Genomic DNA, 21817 nt, shown 5'->3' on the forward strand with positions numbered 1-21817 from the left:
TTCTGCCAACCGCAGGATACTTTGACTGCAATCTCCGTTTTCCGAAAAGTGCCGCCAATGCCGAGGGGGCCCTTTACTTGCAGTCTCCCCAATGGCCATCGGGGGGCGACATCTCTGGTTGCCAACAGAAGCCTGATGGGGTCTGATTCCCTTTGCCTTGGTCAACATCGTAGATGTTCACGGTCTCGATCTCTAGTCTCGAGTCTTATTCAACTTTGGAAGTTATGCTGCATTTGCAGCAAGTTCATTATAACCTATTTGGTTGCTTAAAAATGTCATTTACAGTCACTAGTTTCCAAAACTTCAACGGATCTGCGGTCCAACACCAACATCTGCCCTTGGTGACGGGCTGGCCAACGCCAACGCACCAACAGAGCTGACATGCTGATGTTTGACACGTGTAATGTTCCACGTTCGCCATCTCCGTTTAGCATTTTAGGGTGTTTGCTCTTCTGGGCGAGCGACCGAGTGAGTGCGTGTCACATAACAGCTCATCACAAGGTGCAAAGATCTGTCCTGTTAGTCTCACCTGTTCACCCGTGCTGCCGACTGTCGTGGACGGTCCATCAATGCATCATTCAGACGCCGTCCGCTCTCCTGCCGAGTTCATTTCAGCGCGTGGATTTTGAAGCAAAAGGTTCACATTTAACGCCGGCACCTTTGACCCCCCCCCCTCGCGTGAGCCGCCTCGCCGCCACTCTGTGACGGAAGAAAACCCCTTTCATCAATTTGAATTGACCTCTAAACGGACAAAACCCCTCACCCCCGACCCCCCCCCCTCCCTCCTAGCAAAAAGAGCTATTCACCTTCTCCTTTATCAAAAGAACACCTGTTAATAGAATCGCAACGGTGACTTCAGTCTTCCTGCGACCTTCAACCTTTGCAACGAAGTAACCCCTGCTGGAGACGTGAGGCTTTCTCACATTGAACCGATTCAGGCTGTGAGCAAAAGTGCTCGTCGCCCTGAATATATATAAGACAGGCGAAAGCACCATCGCCGTACTCGTCAGGGGAGAGAAGATCATTCCGAGACGGCGAGGGGCCAAACATCTCGACAGCGACCATGATCTCCGTCTACTCTGTCCTGTACACCCTGGCGCTGTTCTCTGAGCTGAGCGGCGCCGTGCCCGCCTCCGAGGCGGCGGAGGACGGCGCGCTGGAGCGAGGTGGCTTCTTCTTAGGGGACGATTCCATGGGCGAGCCCGGCGTGATCTCGCCCGGGTACCGGCAACGCCTGGCGCTGGACGCCGACGCCAGGGAGGAAGACGGCGGCCCGAAAATCATCTTCGTCTCGGTGAGTGTCACATTGCAATTGTTGTTCTTCGGATTTGGTCAAAATCAGGAGACCTCCTCCTGCCAGGGGCGTGGACACCAACTTTACTGATCTGTATACCTGCAGGCGCCCATTGTTCCAGCGGTTCGTTGGCAGACAGTCACTATGAGATGTTCTTTTTGGCACAACACCTTTTCCTTTATTAAATACTACTGATTTTAACTCTCTCAACACAAGAGGTCTTCCGTCCGTCCGGAGTGTCTTCGGTTTTTGAAACACAACAGAAGTTGCCAGCTGTTTGGACCACTCTGTTACCCTCCGAAATTAATCTCCTGTAAAGGTGATTCTCGGTTTGCAGCCGTTGGGTTCTACCAATAACAGTCACGCGTCATAACTTTTCACTGTACGAGATCTCGTTCCATAAACAACCGCAGCTGACCGAGCACAGTATCTCCATCCTGTAGCTGAAGATTCAAAACCCCCTTGTTTTTTCAAATCGTCCCCACTCCAAGTAATATTTCATACACATCTACGAAAAACTTTTACGGCAGCGCCACGGGAACGCGGGAAACACGATTAAGCGGAAAGGTCAAAAGAACACAAGCTCATAACGATTTATTGGAATCTCAGTTGGGGAAAAATGATCGTTTCTGCGCCGCCTCAAACGTTTGGCCGCGCTGCGTTTAGAGTTTATCTGCCGGTTGTCATGAACATGGTGGTTATCTCCGCGGTAACGGGGGAACAGGCAGCCATGTTGGAGAGAACAAAGCCATCGGCGGCGTGGGGTGGGAGGGGCGGGATCGAAACGGGCAACTTTGATGTAGTGGAAACACATGCGGCTTGGAAAACAAAAACCTCATCCAACAATCCAACACCTGCTGAGCAATAATCTCTGGAAGCCGTTTTTGCAGAAGCCTCGTCGACCCAGAGTTCAGATGGTGCCGCGTTGTCACGTGTAATCATCCACCAGCATTCCTTTGCCTTTGCAGGACGCCAGGCCGAAAGGACGCGGCCTCCGCGGGCTGAGCCCGACCTTCGGCCGCAGCCCTCCTCCGCCCGCCGACCGGAGCTCCGGCGTGAAGATCGATCGCAGAAACTCTGACCTCGATAGTGAGTAGCCGCAGACCCACACCGACGTTAATAACACAGCGGGCCGATAAAGCGGAGCTATCGAGTTGCTTGATGTTTATTAATGTTTAGTTTTCCTCTCTTTCCTTCTAGTGCTGCGGTGTATGATCGGAAGAGTGTACCGACCCTGCTGGGAGGTGTAAATGTTTCCCCGAGCTAACGTCAAGCCCTGAATGTGCTATAAAAAAAGAAAAGGAAAAGGAAAATCTTTCTTACAGACGTTTTTACAGCAGACATCTTAAAATGTGTGTTCTTTTCCCTGAGCCCTCCACACATCGAAAAGGGCGGGTTCTCACATGTTGGATGGACAGAATCAATAACCCCAAAGCGTACGTGTGTTGTGCCCATTCTATATAGTCTAGATCACAGTATTTGGTCCTGTAGGGACGATTGGAAGTCATTTATTTCATTACGGATGTGGAAAGTTTGCCTGACGAGCGACTGCAGTCCGCCATTCTTCATCGTGTACGTGCAAACGCGCCCGTGTGTCTGTGTTACAGTGAAGTGCGTCGCTTGGTTAAAGATGAGACAAACATGTAAAAGAAGAATAAATGTTTATTAAAATGGAAAAGTGTCTTGGAAATGATTCATTATGCTGCTGCCACCAACATTTTCCACACCACTAAATGGGTGAATCAGTGCGAAACAGTCACTCGGTTAATGAAAAATAATTTTGATAAAAGGATTCCGTTCACCAAAATTCAAATAAATAAAAAACTCACTCTGTTAAGTGCGGAGTGTTAAATGAGAACATGAATGGAGCACGATTAACACCCCCCAGGCATGATGTCTTGTTTATTCTGTGGAATAAAAATGGATGTACGCTACATGCTACCGCTAGCCCGGATAGATTAGAGCAAACTTTCTCTTTTTACTAATGAACTCTTTGTTATTAAGCGCAGCCAGGACGGCCATTTAGATTCGCCTGATGCGAGAACAATCTAAACGCTTCACCGACCGTCCGACCGCCAGCGAGCGAGCCGATGAACGCGCCCACATGAGGCGTTTTGGTTACAGCCTGAAGAAGCTGGTTAGCTTCCCCTGTCCCGCTATCAGCTTCTTCCTGCTCGGGGCCTTGACGACCTTCTTGCCGGGCGCCCTGACGGAGACGCAGGCGAGCGGTTTCTTCCCCGGGGGCTCGTTCTCCGAGCCGCCGCGCCGGTCGGAGTCCGCCTGCTTCCTCTTGTCGCCCCCCCGCTGTCCTCGAGGGACGGCTTTGTCCACACGGCCGGGGGCCGCGCCGAGGTTTCCGCTCCTTGGCCCCAGAGCGGCGCCCCGCCGCACCCCGGCGGGCTCCTGATTTGGGCGCTCGGCGGCAGACGTGGCTGGAGAGAGAGAGAGATTGAAACAAAAGAAAAGCAAATGTGACAACTTGGGTGACGACATTGCTGCCGTTAGCTGCCACTCAAAGCCGGCCGTGTTTATTCTAGGAAGCCAAAATGTAAACATTCGTTATGTAACCCGACGCAGCCGAGCACCGATTCACACGGAAAAAGATTGGGGGGGGGGGGGGGGGGGGCGGGTCGGGGCCCTTTCACTGTCGACGTGGGTACCTTTGGTCGTCTCCTCCACGTCAGAGCGACTCTCCTCCTCCGGCGCTGGGGGGGTCCGGTGCCTGGGGGCCGGGTGGATGCAGGTGGGCACCTGGCTGGCGCTGGGGAACTCCAGCACGCGGCTCAGCGGCATCTCCTCATCTTTGTACGTGCACGCAAACTGCGATCGAATTCCTCTCTCTTTAGCCTGGAATGGACAGGGAGGGCGGGGGACTTTAAACCAGCTGACCTGACCCAGTTCAGGGCTGACGATCCACATAAGTTATACAGGTTTTAATATTTCAATAAGGAAAAACCGGTAAATGGACGCATTTATTTGTTGCATTTTGACTCTCGGAGCTGGTAAAGCCACATTCAAGAGAGGCCGGTTCACACGAGGCATCCTGCAGATTAATTAATTAATTAAACACTGGCATCGGATCGGCGCTCTGAAACTTTCAATATTGAAAGCTAACGTATCAATAACGGAGCTGAAAAAAAGTTTGATCGAAAATATACTTTCTGGGCTTTACATCTTCTCTCTCTGGAATTTCAAAAAAAAGTGCTTTCAATGCGAGAGAAGCTCCACCTCTTTTTCGGCTTTTATCCATTTCCACTACGACTTATCACACCAATTACAGGCTGTTGTCATTGACGGGAAGTCGACACATCGACTTATTGCATTTGCAAGCCTGAGACCGCAGAGCAGAGCCTCATTAAAAAAAGCCTTTTCAGGCGGCCCAGATGAACCCAAGTGGATGATAGTCAAGATTACGATGCAGATCTGCGGCTTTTCAACCCCCCGTTTGATCCGCGACTGCTCGGGATTATCACAACCAGAGGATGGAGGGGGGGAAAAATAATACGGCGAGCATAGCGGAGGGCGGGGCCGCCAGGCGCGGCGCGATCAAAGCCTTTGTGCTTTTCAAAAGAATTCTTTAAAGAACACCTAACAGCAACCCAGAGAACTGGGCACCCTTCAATAACGCAGCAAAAATGAACCCCCCCCCCTCCGAGTGCAGGCTAATAAAACTCATTTGAGACGCCTGCGAAGCAGCGGGACGGGACTGAAGAGTGAACACGGCCAAACTGTGACTGACGGCCAACGTCTGATCCAATTACCACAGGTGGGGGCGCGACATGGCACCGCGGGGTCAGACGGCCCTTGAGCCCCCCCCCCCCCCCCCCTCCCTCCCTCTCCTCCCTCTAAGACGGCCGTCCTGAAATAACCTCGGCGCACGGCCCGAACCCGGAGACACCTGACCCAGACATTCCTGACGGTAATTCCAAAAGCAGGTGCAAGCAATTTTCAGACGGAGGCCGATAGAAGCCGGCGCGCCGATACCGTCTCCACCCCGGAGACCCCCGCCGCCGGTCAGCTGACTGTTTGCCGACGCCGAGTCGTTTCAGGAGGCAAAGATTTGGAAACGTCCCAAAAGTAGAAACTGAAATCAGTGCGTCTCCGTGTGTGTGTGTGTGTGTGTGCGTTTGACGTCACCACGATGAAACTGCGATTAAATCGTTTGGCAGACAACAGGAACAACAATAACCTTTCAAACCCCCCCCCCCCCCCCCCCCCCCGCCACCAGTCGAATTACGCAACCGATCTGGCGTCTTCAAAGTGGAATTGATGCAGAGAGCTTCCGCTCGCCGAGTTCAGGAAGCGGTGAGCTGCCCAGGGACCATTACGGCGCACTCGAAAAAAAAAAAAAACAGGAAGGCGGCCAGATTGTGGGGAGCTGGAAATGACATCTGCTAACGCAATCGAATGAAAAAGACAAAATGTGTTCAGCACACGGGTTCACGCGGCGTGCCGACGACAAGAGAGGTCCGGCCTTCAAACCAGAAGCTGGTCTCCTCGGTTTGCTTTGTGGGCCGATTAGATCGTGGAGTCCTCACCGCTCGTCGGCGACAAAAGCCGTTTTCATCGCAGTGTGACCGATTTTCTCACCGTGACCCCAGAAAACACGAAGGGAAGCAAAACAGAGCAGCCGAGCTCACGGGCGGGAGGAAACGAGGGATATCGATATCGGATACGCCGCGCGTTACATTGTGCACAGTAAGCAAACGGAGCCGAGCCCCGACGATGGGAGAACTTCTCATTAGGACCGGCCGTTGGTGAGAATCCTGCCCGAAAAGGGTCGTTTTATGCCGCGCATTTAAACAGCGGCCTCAAAAGCGACATCCTATGTTGGTACATAATTTGAAGAAGCGGTTTGGATTTGGGGCTCTCGGGCGACGGGGGCCCACGTTACCTTGGGTTTGAGCAGGTCCAGGCGGCTCTGCACTCGGTTCTTCAGAGGTTCTGGAGAGCGCCCAGTAGACACTTCGGGGGATCTGAGGGGCAAAGACGGGCGGTTTTAGGAATTAGCAGAGCGGGACGGTTCCATGGTCGAACCCACCGCTTTAAGGCTCCTCAGCATGTTCGTGTTCTGCACGCGCATCGGGCCGCTCTCACCAGCGCCACACGGAGCCGATGACGTTGGGCTTTCGCAGCCGGTTGGATGCCAGCCATTCAAGGTCGCGCACCCCCGACATAAATGTAGGCTACCCCGAACACAGCCAGTGGCTGTTTCTCTTAAAAAATGTAATTATTTTTATTTCAGATGTTTGACCAGGGAACTTGTTCCAGTGTGGAGTGGGAGGATTTTCCTCCATATGGTTTTAGTGGAGAGTCTCATTGCTGTTTTAGGGGCTTTTCCAGTCTGACTGAAAATAGTCAAATCCAACTCAAAAAGGCCCGACTCTTTTCATTGAGCTTTAATTTGCCAGTGTTACTAAAACCTCTGAAGGATGAGACATACGTTTGTTCTGATGATCTCAAATCAAACTGACTATTAAGCCTACGATTCATGGATCAGCAACAATCTGGGGGGGGGGGGGGGTCAAACTTCATGGACTAAAGTGTTGGACTGACTGATTTCCATCTCTCAGCATTGTTTATTTACTAAGAGTGAAGCACACCATTAAGCAGGGCATGCTTTGGGGCGGGGCTACCTCGTGATTGACGGGTCACTACCAGAACATCTCAACATCTCGCCTATTACAGGTATGGTATCACGGCTTGGGCGGTGCGCGCCCGACCTGAACAGGGCGAGGACGCAGGTCCCCTCGGCTCCACCGAGGACGGGCTGGTCCTCCGACAGCAGGTCCGCCTTGTTCCGACACGGCGGCGCCAGCGCCTCTTCGTCCAGCAGCGCCATCAGCACTTTCACGGTGTCCCGACCTCCGTACGCGGTGCAGTGGTTGACCGCGTAGGCCTTTGGCTGCAGAGCAACAACAACAAACGGGGGCGCTGTCAGAAGGTGTTAAGTGGGTTTGGGTTTGGGTTCCACCCCCCCGCAAAAAGAGCAGCGGCCTGGCGAGCAGAGCGGAGGTCACGCGTTACCCTGGCGGGGCTTATCCCCGAGCCCCTCCCATCGGCGGCCCGTTGCTGCAGCCGGTGGAGGAGGCAGATCTGCTCCTTCAGCTCCGCCGTCGCCTCCTCGGCGGCGGCATGCACTGCGTCCTCGCCGCCGCGTCCTTTCACCAGCGCCGCCCTGATGGCGGTCAACAGCCGGGCGCCGCACTCGCTGAAAAAAAAAAAAAAAAAAGGGTGCACAAGCGACAGTCACACACACGGCGGCCCGTAGAGACGAGAAACCAAAATGTCGGTTCTGCGGAACGTACGTTCGTTTTTTTTCATCTGGTTGGAATTAATGCTTTTAAGAGTTCAGCAAACATTTGCCAACATGAAAAACTCGCTCCTAAAAACGCAGAAAGGCCGCTCAGTCTGATGATATACTGCGACCTCGCTTTCAATTAATTGGACGCTGACTTTAAAAGGGCTCAACTGTTTCGGCGTCAACATCCAGTTGAGCTTTATTTCACTGTAACGCAGCTTTGCCAATGTTAACAGTTATAAAAGTCACCCTGGGCACCGTCACCACGCAGACAAAGCACCACGATTACCCCTTTTATGGTTTGGGGGGGGGGGGTTGACCCACGCTTGCACATAGTTAAGAAGAAAAAAAAAAAACAGCCAAAAGTCATAGCAACATATCACAACATCTCTCCCGTGACTCAGAGCTGCAGTAAAGCGTGCTGGAGGAGGTGGCAGCCGGGTGGGAAGGGTGGTGGTCCGGCCCTGACCCCGGCTCTGAGGTGAGCGAGCGCGGCTCAGCAACGGGACGATTTTGGGGGAAAAAAAAAAAAACAAAAAACAAAAAACCCAGATGTTCGTTAAACAAGAAGCCCTGAACTCTCCGTGGAAGGTGTTTGCGTGAGGAAACACAGTACTCCACCGAGAGCGCGAAGAAGGGCCCTGCCTGCTGAAAGACACGCTGACCCGGTTCGTCATCGGACGTGAACTCCCTCCCCCCCCAGAGAGCAGCGGGGTCGATTCCACCGCTACGCAAACACCACCAATGTGGTGTTGTGGCTCCGGCGAGAGGAGCTAACTCAAATGACCGGTTACATCACTTCTGATAGCCGCCTCTGTTGCGGTGCCAAGTGCACTGACGTTCGAAAACAATGGCGTGGGGAAGGATCTGTGGAGCTCAGGGTTTGATGATAATTCATCAGAAGAAGGAAACTAAAGTTACTTTACAAAGACGGGCTTTGATGTGGCAAAGATGGACATGCTTTAGCAATCAAAAAAAAAAAAAAAAAAAAACGCTCCTCGGGAGAAGCTGGCAGTCATTACAGGGAGGAAACCAGGGCGAGCTGCAGGGAGACAGGTGGGGTCCCGCTGCGCACACTCAGAGCTCGCAAGATTATATCCACTTCATGAGAATTGAACTCAGCACGCCGGAGAGGACAAAATAAAACATGAACTCGCGCGGGAAGAAGCGATTCAAGGAACTCGTGAATATGGAGTTTCAGCGAGTTCGACCTCGCTGCCAGAGGCCACTTTGTGTTCCTCTAATCAGATCAGGAGCAAATGATTATTAGACGACGATAAAGTCATCAAATACCACGAGCCAAGCAAAGCGTTTTAACCGGCCACTGATCTCTCCAGCCAAAGCTCCCACAGAACTGTCAGCATTTGTTTTTCTGTCTGCAAGCGGACTTCCCCTTTCCATTACTGGAGGCTCAGGCTCAAGAACGTACAGCCGAGTCCCCGATGGGGGACGAACCCGTCACGGGGGTCAGTGAGACCGGGAGCCCGGATCAGGCTGCTCCGTGTACCTCGGGTCAGGAACCTCTCCCAGGACGTCCTGCAGGTTGTCTAGGAACTGGACAAAGTCCGTCAGGCCTTTGACGTGTTTCCTCAGCGGGTCGGCCTCCGCTGGCGCGTAGCCCTTCCCCCCCAGCTGGACGGCCCTCACGAACGACGTCGCGGCCTGCGAACGCACGAAAGAGAGGATATTGCTCCCGAGTGGGACGCCGCGGGGTTGATGGAAGGCGTGAGGTGGGGGGGGGGGGTTTGTTTCTCACCAGGAACAGGGAGGTGTTGCCGTTGCGAGCGGCGTGCTTTAGCTCGGTAAACGCCTGGCGGCCAAGCGCGCGGCCGGGGACGTCGAGCGTCAGCGCCGCGGCCATGTTGTTCTTGGCGTTCACGAGCAGATTCAGATAGGAGCAGAAAACCCGCCTCACTGCCATTTTCACCTGGAGATTCAAAATGCAGTCACGGAAACGTCAGAAAACAAACGACAATTGGGGCTAAATGCTAACTGGCTTTCGTTTTAATGTCGAGCTGTGCGTGGTTAGCTTAGCGCAAAGACAGGGAACCGCTAGTTTCTGCCCCAAAAGGTATTAACATCCATGTATACATTTTTAAAAAGGTCAAACTATTCCTTTAATAAAGCTTTTTAATAAAGACTTGAGGCAAGTTCAGGTTGTGTTTATAAAACTACCAAAAGCGGACAGTGGCTTTACCGCCGGAGTAAAACCCCTAAAAATAGCCGCTGACAGCGTGCATTAAACTCCAAAAATGAGATCACTGGTAATGCAGCTGCAAGCTTCCACAAAAAAAAAGCTCATAAATTCACAAGTGACAGAAGAGTGAAGCAAAGAGACTCCGAAACAGAAGCACTTGTCCAGCCCCACATTGTGTTGTTTTAAACATCTGCCGGTAATTGAATTCAAACTGCGCTCTTAAATCTAAGCGATATGATATAGAGTTCCCGTCAATAAGAGAGATGGAAAGACTGGGAAAGTGAACGCATGGATTGTTGCCAGGAGGAGAAAAGGCATTTCATTTTCCTATAAGAAAACTGAAATGAGGCTAAAGTGGAAAAAAACGGGGTTCCTCCCATTGGTTTATGATGCAGGTTGCACCTTTTTATTGGTATGCGAAAGCCGGACGGAGCCTACCTGTGAGCTGCAGGGACAGCTTTTACGAGACGGAGTGGACGGGACTGAAGAGTCTGGTAACTCGGAGACATCCGCATTTCCCAGTAAGAACTCAAACAGCTGGATCTTTGCAAAAGAAGGAAACGAGTGATTAAGAACACAAAACCGATTGGCTACCGAGTAAGAGATGAGGCCAATCAGTCTGACGTCCACTGGCTCCGGCTCACCGGGCTCACGGGTTCCCCCGGGTCCGAGTCCCCTAGTCTCAGCTGTTTGTACATGGAGAGGACATCAACCAGGTCCACGGTGTTGGAGCGTTTCAGGGAGGATTCGTAAGCCTCCCGGATGAGGTCATAGTTCTCCAAGCGTGCAAAGTTGGGGGGTTGCAGGTGAAGTTTGTCCAGCAGTAAGTGTTTCCAGGCCATCAGGACATCACTCAGGGCCACTTTAAACTCCCCAGCATGCTGTCAGAGGAAGAGAGAAAACAGTGAACTGCAGCAGCCATAATTACCGACGGCCTGGAACCAATCAGCTCAAGAGCAGGAAAGACCTTCCGCAACAACGGGCCACCGGCGGCTTCGGACGGAAACTCTGCGGTAACGTCGTCAGTTATGGACGTGATGACAGCCAGCCTGATGGTTCAATTGAATTATGCCACGATGACGATGATCTGAACTGGGCTTGTTCCGCTGTATTTTTTGGGGTTGCTGGATTACTTACAGCGGAAGGCCGGAGAGTAATCACACCGTTCAATTACTCATTGCATTGAAAGTACTTTTAACTCTAAAGAGAGATCCCTCACAAAGCTTAATGCTGGAATATCTTACAAAAAGAGGCACACGCATCAGAGGCCACAGTACACATGGCCGGTTTGCTCTGCATACAGATAGATGTTGTATTTGACCATGTGTGCACTGTGTGAACTGTGAATGCACGGTTACCTGCTTGCTAACTTCAGCCATGGCTAGCTGCAGCAACATCAGCATGCCATCAGCTCCATGAACGGTGGTCCTCTCAGAGTGGAAAACCCTGTGGCACTCGCGCCTGAAGACTTTCACCATCAGCTTGAGACGATCTCCCAAAGCTTCCATTCTCCACTGAAACCAAAGTAAAGTTAATTAATGTGTGACCATCAATGGCGAAATCCTTTACCCTCATTTTTCTTTGTCTCAATAAACCACGTCTTGCTGCACACGAATATAAAAACAGAAACGCTGTACCTTTTAAACGTGAAACTAATTTCTTAATAAAATGGTAACAGCCGTCCATTTTCATGGAAAGGAAAACCTTAAAATTCATTGGCTCAGATACCGTGCGACTTGAATGACTGTTTAACTCCACAAAATAAATGATCACAGTGTGTCTTCACGTCAGGGATGACAGAAGGCATTGATATATAAAATCAGAGCCATTATCAATGAAAGAAATGCAAACCTCTACCGTTAAAATAGTCTCCGAGAACACACGTCCACGACAAAAAGCCGTTGTTTTGAATTTTTAAACTGCCGATGACGTTTACAGCCTCCAGCCAATCAGCTTTTAATACAAAACAATCGGCGAGGTTCACTACAAGAGTGTTTCTCCACTGCGTTAACCTTTCATTGTTTCTAAGCATGAGTCTGCAAAATATTCTTTTGTTCAAAAAAATATTTGTATCTCCTCAATATGCCAATATATCAGCGGGTTGGTGTAGATTTGGTCATTCGCATTGCCCAAAATCCCCCTCGACCTTTGTTCTCAATGGTACAGTCCGTGACGTATACGGAAACAGCGTGAAAACATCCCAAACGCGCGCACCGTTTGATTCGAGGAAATTCTCGAAAAATAAAGTGATAAAGTATATCAGTATTTCCTGTGATTTGACCCGGAATAGACTCCCATAACCCGGAGGTAAGTATTAAGCTCTTTATGAGAGCGTTAAAGTTTTAAAACGGCCAATATAAATCTTTGTTTGGCTAATTGCTAGCTAGCGATGCACTAACGTTACATGTCACTGTCACGTTGCATCCCATTGACGGGAGACACATCACACAGCGTTATGTCTATTATTAGTATTACAAACATCCATAATATTAACGTTGACTTTAATGTGATCTTCCAATTTCAGACTGACGATCGTGTGTAAATCGCTGTTCTCACTGTCGCTGATCTGAAGCCAGCTCTGCCAGGACCCCCAGCATGCAGGAGGACTCCAGCCGCAGTCCCAGTTACACTGTGACCTGCGAGGACTACGTGCACGTGGTCGAGTTCAGTCCCTTCAGCTGTGGCTCCCCCGCCTCTCTGCTGGCCTACGGGGGAAACCAGTATGTGGTGGTGGGCACCTGCCTGTTCCAGGTGAGAGCCGCTGCTTCACCTGTAACCGCGAGGCCCCGCGGGCTGTTTGCTCAATGTGAACTTGTCCCCGGCAGGAGGAGGACGTGGAGACCGAAGGAGTGGAATTCAATGTACTTCGGGCTTTCCACCATGATTTGCGCGTTGACGCTCTGGCTTGGAGCCCAGAGTCCCGGCTGGACCGGATACCCACTCTCAGGTACTGCTTTCATTGTTTCACTCACTTCTCGGTGTGATGATATCACGTGAGGTGCTGCAGGACAGCGCGGCGAGTTCCCGTATAGCCGGACCTCACTTCACAGCTTTAAAGAGAACTCCGGCTCCACGCATTACTATTCTGCTGTATGTATCGGCATCGTCTTGGGCGGCACTCAGCCCGGGATGCCGCCAGTTCACCCATTCAAAGGCGCCACTGGGAGGGGGGGGGACAATGGCGCCTGATGCCCTCAGTGGACATCCAGTGAGTCAGACAAGTCTTTGTAAGTCCTCCTTGCATTAATTGTATGATACAAAACCGCTCACTACTTGATGGGAAAGCGGTACGACCAAAGGTCACTCACTGATTATCTCCAACACAGTTTAGGCCACGGTGTAACTTTGAAGCTGGACCCGGCCTGAGCTGAAGTCCTTTTAGTGATCCCTCTTCATTTTGACGGTTTCATAATCCGTTCAAGTCCCTTGTGGTAACTTTAGTAAAGAAGACAAAACACGGAAAGGGCTGAGTGGTTGCTCCAAGAATAAGGAAAGCTCTAGTTTAGAGAAATATAATGTAAAGGAAAGAAGAACATCAAATTATAAAAGGTCGAATGCTGTGTCATTAAAGATGCTGAATTTAACATGCAGAGCATCAATGTGGCAGCCAATGCAAAGATGTCACAATGAAGTCACTCTCCATGGGGGGGGGGGCTGTTATCTGAGCTCTATGTTTGTTTACGCAGACGGTCTGACTGCAGTCTTTAGTGCATGTGAGTCCCTGCGTGCGCGTCACACCGGGTAGCTAATCGCCGCCGCCCTTCACACGTGTGGCAGACCCTCTGAGCGGCCCCTCGTGCACATGCATCGCGTGGTGGTGGGGGGGGGCTGCGCATCTTGCTAGAACACTCTGACATGAGGGAAGACCTTGCGTTCTATGGTCACGTCCCTCCGCCAGCAGAGCCGTGCATATGTGATGTGAAGTGGTGCCGACACGTTGGCTGAGTCATTAATCAGTTTAAGCGACGGTGTTATTAGCACATTTATGGTGGGACGTCTGCAGCTCGTGTGTGTGTGTGTGTGTGTGTGTGTGTGTGTGTGTGTGTGTGTGTGTGTGTGTGTACCGTCACAGCGTACTTCACCCCATCGTCAGAAGCCTGACATCTGTGCCTTTTTTTTTTTTTCTTTTTCTTTTAAACGCGGCCGCAATGAATATTCACAAATACTCTCCTATTGACCAGAACAAGAGGCGGTTGTAGCGAAAGCACAGCAGCGGTCCCGCTGTGTGAAAGCACTCATCGCCGCCTCTCGCCGTCCCGCTGCAGCTGCCAGGATGTGAGCAAAGTTATTTCAGGTGGCGGCGGACAGGAGGGAAGTGGCCCGAGCGTAGATTGTTAGAAAGCAAGAGCTTCCTCCTAATTGGAGCGTCTGCTGGGTCCCACGGTCGCACCCCGTCCCCCCCCCCCCCCCCCGTCCCTCCCCAGAGGTGTTCGGGCTTTCTGTAAATGAAAAGGAAAAGCAGCGATAATTCCCGGCCTTCTTGCGGTTCACTCCACAGGGCCCCCGAGCCAGCGCTGTGACGTGCGCACATGTTATTGCGCTGATGACTGCCCACTCGGGTTCCATCCCTCCCTTGGATCTGCACGTAGCCGTGCCTTCCAGGAAAAGTACAGCGTTCTCACGGGCGCAAGGGGCCCAGAGAGAGACGAGGGAAAGTGAGGGGGGGAGGTGGGGGGGGGGGGGGGGGGCTGCTCTGCTCCCATCCGCCACGGCGGCTTGCAATGGGAAGATGGGGAGAATAATGAATCCTGCAAAGGCCAGACGCAGCGCACCTAACACGGCTTCACCTCAAACACAGATTTGTCTTCAGAAAAACTGATTTTACTGTTTAAATTACAGACGTGCAGTGTTCTGCAAAGTGATCCGATGAATCAGGTCGAGCCGTCCCTGCACTAAACGAACAAGAGTACAAAGACCTGTTTACCCCCCTCGGAGAAGCAACAGCATTCTTTTATTAAGTACATCTCAGCTTCACGTTGTGTCCACAGAGAACCAATCCAAACTCTTCTCAGGGTAGATTTGCAATCTTCTCCTCGTGGAAGCAAATGAGCACATTCCCCAGAATATTGAAAAATACTAATATTGCAACTAAAAAGGGGCATTCATATTGTTCTCCTCACTGATCACAGGGCTGTGATTCTCTGGTGTTTCACTCTCTTGCGCTAATGCGCAGCGTTAGAAGGCCGATCCTCATGTAATCCAGTGCAGCAGCAGAACCCCGAAGCACATCGGGGGGGGGGGTTGTAGTGACCTCACGCCGACTCCATCTGTGCCTGCGACCCAAGACGCGTGAGCCGGCGTCTGTTTATTCTGGTGATGCGCGTGTGTTTTTCTTGCCATGAGTGAGCTGGTGTAATTGTGTGAGTAATTGCAGCCGCCGCCGGTGTGAGCTGCAGCTGATTAGAGGGGGAAAGTCCTCTGCCCGGCTTCAGCGCGGAGAGACCTGCCGAGTGGCGTGAGGGATCTTGTTTTGCTCCGTGTTTATCTAAGCGCGCAATTAGAATCTCCCCGGCAGCGCGCGTTGTACTGATCACTCTCCAAGTCCACCACACACACACACAGAGCCAGTATCAAATGTAGAGGTGTCCGTCCAGGCGGGAAGAGACGTCGTCCGTCACTGATTCTGCTCCGTTTGACCTGTTTTTTATCGCCTCCTGGTTTATTTTGACATTCTCCCTCTCTCTTTTTGCAGATTTTGCACCGCTGCGGCCGACAGGAAGCTGCGTCTGCTGACTTCTGATCTCCAGGATAGGCATGAAGTCAAGGTACGGCAACATCTGGAGCACATTGGCCAGACATTGCGCTTGTCAGTGGGCATCAAGCCTCCTCTTAAGCTCTGACGTTTGGTACTTGGTGAAACAGGAAGTGTAGGCGCACACGCAACCGAACTCAGGACGGGTAGAAGAACGCTCATTTAACAGTTCCGTGTTGATGGCGTGTTTGCTCTTTTTGTTTCCTAGGTGATGGAGGGTCACACCAGCTACATTAACCATTTGGTGTTCGAGCCCACGGAGGGGAAACAAATTGCTTCCGTCAGCGATGATCACACTTGCAGGTCCAAACTGTTTCCCTGCCGTGTGTGTGTGTGTGAGAGAGAGACTGTGTGTGTGTTCCCAGCTTCTGATTTTCAGTGCTGTTCTCTCTTAATGGTGCAGAAAGTCCTGACTGTGTTTCCACAGTGAAACGCGATGCTAAACACAACACGCTCCGGTGTGACTTGTAGCTTTTCTCGCTAATTGGTTAAATATGGAAATCCAATTAGCTGCAGAGAGATTTTCCAAGGTCCCCAAATTTTCCCCCCTCGGTTGATGCTAGAGGAGGGAAAATGTGAAGAAATGCCGCAGTGAAGCACAACGGAGAAAAGGGGCAAATTGCAACCGGAGCGAACCGTGAAAAAAAAAAAAAAAAAAAAGAATCCCTGAGGGACGTCGCTTGAAATAAAACACCTACATTTTAATCCAAACCTCTACCTCTAACTTCTAGCGTTGCACATTACACAAGCTCATAAACAGCGTCCACGGGCGGAGGGAGGGGGGGGGGGGGGGGGGGAGGGAGGCACGTCGGTGTCACCGGCCGCCCCCTCCCCTACCCCCCTTCTCCCGGCCAGAGAAAACAGCGGTGCGCTCCATCTGCTGAAAGATTTAAATTCTGTCATGTTGAGAAAATACGGGACGCGGGGAGGAAGCGCGGGGCGGAACGAGGGAAGGATCAAGTTAACGGGAGAGGACCGTCCGGTCGGCCCACACAGGCCGAGCGCCGATGTGAGAGGAGGAAGCCAGACTGGGTGGGGGGGGGGAGGGAGGGAGGGAGGGAGGAGTGTTTGCCCGCATGCATATGCTCGTGACCTCTCCATCGCTCTGTTGGCTTTGGCAGCAGAGCGTCTACTATAAGTTAGCTTAGCTGCGTCATCGCTGTCCCCCTGCAGCTGTGGGAACTCGGCCGTTGCCAACGTGCAACCTGATGCCGCTGGGAGGAGGGGGAGGAGGAGGGGGAGGAGGAGGAGGGGGAGGAGGAGGGAGAGGAGGGGGAGGAGGAAGGGGCGCTAAGGCTCGGTTCACAGGGTGTGAGCGCCTCCCGCGGGAGTCTGTGGGGAAATGTGCCACCTAGAGGTCACGGTGGGGTGGGGGGGGGCACTCCGCAGGCTCCTGAGGGGATTTTGGGGTCGAACAAACTCGGGACGCGAGATCACCTGCCGCCGCCGCGTCCTCTTCTCAGCCGTAACCTGGAGAGGTTTTTTTCCTCCTCCCTGATCCCTCGTGTTGCGTAAGGGACACGTAATACAACAGCTTGATACCTCGGCTTCGCCTGCGACCTCACGAAACCCCGCAGCCACATCAGAGGGGCTCCGGTCTGCTGTGTTACACTGCTGGTCATCAGAGGTCGACAGTTTCTCACACAGTGGAATTGTCTACGTGTGTGTGTGTATGTGTGTGTGTGTGTGTGTGTGTCCTTCAGCTGTGTTCAGCTTTTACTTTTAGTGATCATTCGTTACTATCAGTTTATACCATGGGTCTGCTCTCAGTGTTCTCCTTCTCGTTTTGCACCTTCTTCCTCTTCCTCTCACCTTCTTGGGTCCGTGCTGGGGGGAGAGCGCCCGCGACAAACCGGCGAACCATTAAATATGTCAAGCAGACCCAAAATCCCACGGCCCACTTATGGGAACGCGCCGTTTTCCCACTTGGGCAGCAACACAATACGGGACTGGAGATGTCTGTCGTACGCGGAAGCCCCGGCGGCGTTGCTCGACGGAGTGTCGACGTACTGCAGTGTTATCCGAGGCGGCCGCGCGTGTTTTCGTGCCTCGTGTCTTTCACCTCGTTGGGCGGCGGGTTTGTTTTCCTGGGGGCGCCGGCGCTCTCCGTTTGAAGGGCACCGTGGTCGACCACAGTTTGGCCGCTCGGTGGTGCAGCGTGCAATTGAGCTCGGCTTGGCCAGTGGGCCGAAACAATAGGGTTTGGTCCTTGTTTTCCCGGTGTGGTCTGAGGGGGGACGGGGGGGGGGGGGTTTATTGCCCCGTCCTGCTGCAGGGGAGACGAGGCAGGAAAGGTTGAGTGTTTTTGACCTTTATTGGATGATGTTTTCTGCATGACCTCATCAGTCAGCGCCTTCCCATGCTTCACCAGCGCTCGCTCTGAATACCCAGAAACACTTGCAGCCCGGGGCTCATCCTGATGTGGTTCACCATGGATCCAGGTCCAGGGGCTCCTTCTCTGCCTCTCTGTCCTCTGTCCCTCTGCGGGCCGCCCACGGCGAAGCGCCGGCTGTAACGCGAGTGGAGCGTAACGCCCCGCTCCCCCTGCTCATAGCTCAATGTAATGAGGGGCTGGCGTTCCTCCCTGAAAGGGGAGTCCAGCGCGGGTCCGTCTGTCTTCACAGCTCGGGGGGGCCCCAGGTCTGAGAAAGGGGGCCCCTTTTGCCTGGAAAAGCACAAAGAACCCGGCACGTCACTTTGGGCTCGGCGAGCAGAAGCTGGATCAATTAGGAGCGAACGTGACGTCGGATGAAAACATGCCGCTCGCCGCGCGCCACGAAAGAGTCCGGTGTTGAAAAGTTGAGCTTGAATTCGGTCAAAACCCCAAAAAAAATAAAAAGCGGAAGCTCGAGCCTGCGGGTTCCGTTTGGCCCGCTCCGGGTCTGTGTTTCTAATCCAGCTCCACGGAGACACAGAAGCTGTGGAACTGTCTTCACGTATTACGTAACCCTCTGCGGGAGGTTCAGATGCTTTTGCACGAGAGCCGCTCTAATGCCTCCAAATCCCTGTTGTTAATTAAGAATTAGTGGATTTCTTTTCGGAGCGGTTCCCACATCGAATCGATGCACGATCGCTAATTAAAAGTCCCTTGTTCGTTAGTTCTCACGTTATCGGGAAGCGGCTACCGGGGATTTTTGCAAACGGTTCTGACCTGCTTTGCCTCTGAAAGCGGCCCGATCGATGCTATTTAAACGCTCCTCTCTTCCCCTCTGCAGGGTGTGGGACCTGGACGGAAAGGAAAGCTGCACACTCCGTCTTCGCTCTCCTGGCGTCAGCGTGTGCTGGCACCCGGAGGAAGCCTTTAAGGTGGGAGGGCTCCGTTTCAGACGCTCGCTCCCATTCTGGGGTCGAGCGCTGGAGCTCGGGGGTTCATTATCGAGATCCATTGGTCTTTAAAATGTCAAATCTTGGAAATCTACAATATGTGGTTTTAATGTGATTTATAATACAAGAAAAGCAGCATTTCCTGCCATCTTTGCGTGGCTGCTTTTACCGTTTGTAGACCATCTGAAAAAGATGGCGATTGTTGTTGGAGGAGCGGCGGGGTGATTTGGCAGATCCAGATGAGCTAGAAGTTCATGCCCCGCCTCTCCTTCACCTCTGGAAGAGTTACTGAACTTCCAACGCCAAGAGGGCGGAGAGAGCTTCCGATGCCGTTCAACCGTCTGAAAGCGTATAGAATATGAACAAAGATGCGTATCTCTGGCGTACGGCTAATTGCATCCGGTTAAAAACACCCAGAACTCTTGTCTCAAACAGTTGATGGTGGCCGAGAAGAAGGGAACGATTCGCTTCTACGACCTGCTGACCCAGCAGGCCATCCTGTCGCTGGACTGCGGCCAGTCGCCGCTCCTCTCCGCCGACTGGTGCCTCACCAACACCATCAAAGTCGGCGCCGCGGCGGGAAACGACTGGCTCATCTGGGACATAACTCGCTCCAGGTAATGACTGATGCGCACCTTGCGTCGGTTTTTATGGTAGATGATTGTATGGGATTTAAATCTTTTGCTTCCTTCCTTTCTTTTTTTTTGGGGGGGGGGTTTGCAGTTACCCACAAGAAAAGAGACCAGCCCACGTGGATAAAGCGCGATTATTCAAGTAAGAAATATGTCTCCTTGCAGGGTCTCCTTGGGTGATCGCAGTTGAAGGTCACTGCGACCTCACGAGACACATGTCTGGCATGCAGCGACCTCGTGGCTGCGCAAATAATTCTGGCTGTACGAAAGTAAGAAAATGACTTTCACTTGATTTATTGCGTCCGCAAACGACGATAACATACGTTTATGGTCTCAATAGATCAATAGTCTTAAATCTCAGTCTGTGTTTGTGTTTCACAGCTTTAGCCCTTTTTTTTTTTTTTAAACCGTGTGAAAGTTAATTACAACATTTCAGCGTTCGTTGTCACTTCTGGTTCCAAAAAGCAAAGCTGGCAACCAGCAAAATGACAAATTTACGACTTCTTCTTTTATATCTCTTTTTGTAATAATAAAATAATGAATGTTTTTTTTTTTTTACCAAGGAACACATGTTTTAATTCTTTACTGTGTTTTCATTTCCCGTCCACCCGCAGGTTCGGTGCTGTATTACGCCGCCGTGCATGAAGATTTATCATTTTCATATGGATTAGCATTTACTCTCAGCTGTTTTTAATGCACATAAAACTACCAGTAAAAACGTCACGCACATTTTAACGGCGTGCCGTAAAAATGTGCGATGCCATTTATGCGCCGCTCCTCTCCGCAGGTGGTCCCGCGCCAACGAAAACCTCTTCGCCACCACCGGATGTCCGGGCAAGATCTCCACCCAGCTGCTGATCCACCACCTGGGACACCCACAGGTGAGCGGGTCGCCTCGCCCCCCCCCCTGTTCTCCTCGGGCTCCCGTGTCTTACATCCCGCTGTCTTTCCAGCCGGTGACGGTGGGATCGGCCGCGGTGGGATCGGGCCTCAGCTGGCACCGGACGCTCCCGCTGTGCGTGGTCGGTGGCGACAGGAAGCTCAGCTTTTGGATGACCGAAATGTAGACGCGCACGGCGCCCCCCCCCCCCGGTGGACGAGGTCCAAACGAGTGTTTCTGTTCCTGTGAATGTCCAATAAAATGCATTTTTATCTGCTAAGTGTTTTTTGGCGTTTGTTGGAGGTTTTTCACATGTGCCCGCGGATTCAGGTCGGCTGCAGATAATCGGCCGGCTGGTCGGGTGTCTCTCAAGTGTTAAGTTACATCAGCGTTCTGTCATGTGCTGCCAAGAAAGCTGTACTTCAGAGGAATGCACCCGGGCCGCAGCGCCAAGTCTCCGCTCCACCGGTCCACGCCATCATCGCACCGCAGGTGTTCTCTCTCTCACGATATCCTCACCGTCAACGAGCCTCTCCATCACATCAACGTCGGGCAGAACCTGCAGGGGAGGCCCGGGGGGGGGGTTGTACGGTTGGAGTCATGGGAAGAGCTTCGGGAAGTAACGGTGCCATTTCAGGTCAACCTCACCTCCACGGTAGGAGGAGGTAGAAGGGAGGTGGAGGAGATACGCATCACCTGGGTGTGTAACCACCAATGCACACCAAACATGAAAGACAACGGATCGTTTGGCAGGAACTTGTAACGCGCTCTGGTAAAACACAAGGACGCATTGTACCGGAGCAGGATCGCCATGTGTGAGGGGGGAAAAAAAAAGAACCCGCCGTCTCCGCGGCTGGCGGCTCGTTTAATTAACTCCATCATGAATCATTCGGGGGTGACTGCTGATCACTTGTTTCCACAGATGTGTTCAATCTCCCCCCGGGGGGGGGGGGGGGGGGGGGCGTGTGTGCGCGCGCGCCCGCTTATTGTACCGTCTTACTATATGTCCTCCAACACACGGATCGCTTCTGCACGACAGAGCGAGGCCGCGCGGAGCTCCGGTCCCTCAAACCCGGCGCGTCGGCCCGCGTGTGTTTCTTGGACGGGACGCGCGAACCGCCAAAGCATAACATGCTACTGCTCCCGTGCTGCCTGCTTGTGTTTGGACTAGTCCAATGTGGTCCTCTCTCTCTCTCTCTCTCTCTCTCTCTCTCTCTCTCTCTCTCTCTCTCTCTGCGTCTTGCTGTGCGTTACGCGGCGCGTAAAAGCGCAGATGCGAGAAGCTGCCTTTTTATTTCAACGGATTTCTTTTTCATACGTGCTCACTCTGAAGGTTTTCCAAGAGGAGTATAAAACGTCTCTGTGGCTCGAGGACACCATCTGATGGCCGAGGAGCAGAACCGCGTCGAGACCCAAGGGAACGTGCGCAACGCGTGG

General features: G+C 52.3%; 3 protein-coding genes across 4 annotated transcripts; 2 read left to right on the forward strand and 1 right to left on the reverse strand.

The window, feature by feature from the left end:
* Positions 1–987: 987 nt before the first annotated feature.
* Positions 988–2972, forward strand: pmch (pro-melanin-concentrating hormone). Its single transcript, XM_040174650.2, has 3 exons — positions 988–1294; positions 2263–2383; positions 2495–2972. Exons 1-3 carry the CDS (start codon positions 1064–1066, stop codon positions 2542–2544), a joined length of 402 nt encoding a protein of 133 aa, XP_040030584.1. The 5' UTR covers positions 988–1063; the 3' UTR covers positions 2545–2972.
* On the reverse strand, positions 2939–11748 carry parpbp (PARP1 binding protein). 2 transcript variants are annotated; one of them, XM_040174645.2, is made up of 11 exons: positions 11650–11748; positions 11151–11306; positions 10437–10673; positions 10231–10335; positions 9352–9522; positions 9103–9257; positions 7322–7505; positions 7018–7199; positions 6189–6270; positions 3955–4141; positions 2939–3726 (listed from the first exon to the last, which is right to left on the reverse strand). In XM_040174645.2, the coding sequence occupies exons 2-11, from the start codon at positions 11298–11300 to the stop codon at positions 3413–3415; spliced, it is 1767 nt and encodes a 588-aa protein (XP_040030579.2). In that variant the 5' UTR covers positions 11301–11306; positions 11650–11748; the 3' UTR covers positions 2939–3412. The 2 variants fall into 2 exon arrangements, with proteins under 2 accessions (XP_040030579.2, XP_040030581.2); XM_040174647.2 differs by having other exon boundaries at positions 11430–11673.
* A 195-nt stretch (positions 11749–11943) lies between these two features.
* On the forward strand, positions 11944–20660 carry nup37 (nucleoporin 37). Its single transcript, XM_040174648.2, has 10 exons — positions 11944–12099; positions 12317–12543; positions 12618–12739; positions 15485–15557; positions 15753–15847; positions 18760–18850; positions 19304–19485; positions 19592–19642; positions 20288–20381; positions 20454–20660. The coding sequence occupies exons 2-10, from the start codon at positions 12388–12390 to the stop codon at positions 20565–20567; spliced, it is 978 nt and encodes a 325-aa protein (XP_040030582.1). The 5' UTR covers positions 11944–12099; positions 12317–12387; the 3' UTR covers positions 20568–20660.
* Positions 20661–21817: the final 1157 nt, after the last annotated feature.

This window comes from Gasterosteus aculeatus, chromosome 4 (genome assembly GCF_964276395.1).
Source record: "Gasterosteus aculeatus chromosome 4, fGasAcu3.hap1.1, whole genome shotgun sequence".
In the NCBI taxonomy this organism is placed as follows: Eukaryota; Metazoa; Chordata; class Actinopteri; order Perciformes; family Gasterosteidae; genus Gasterosteus; species Gasterosteus aculeatus.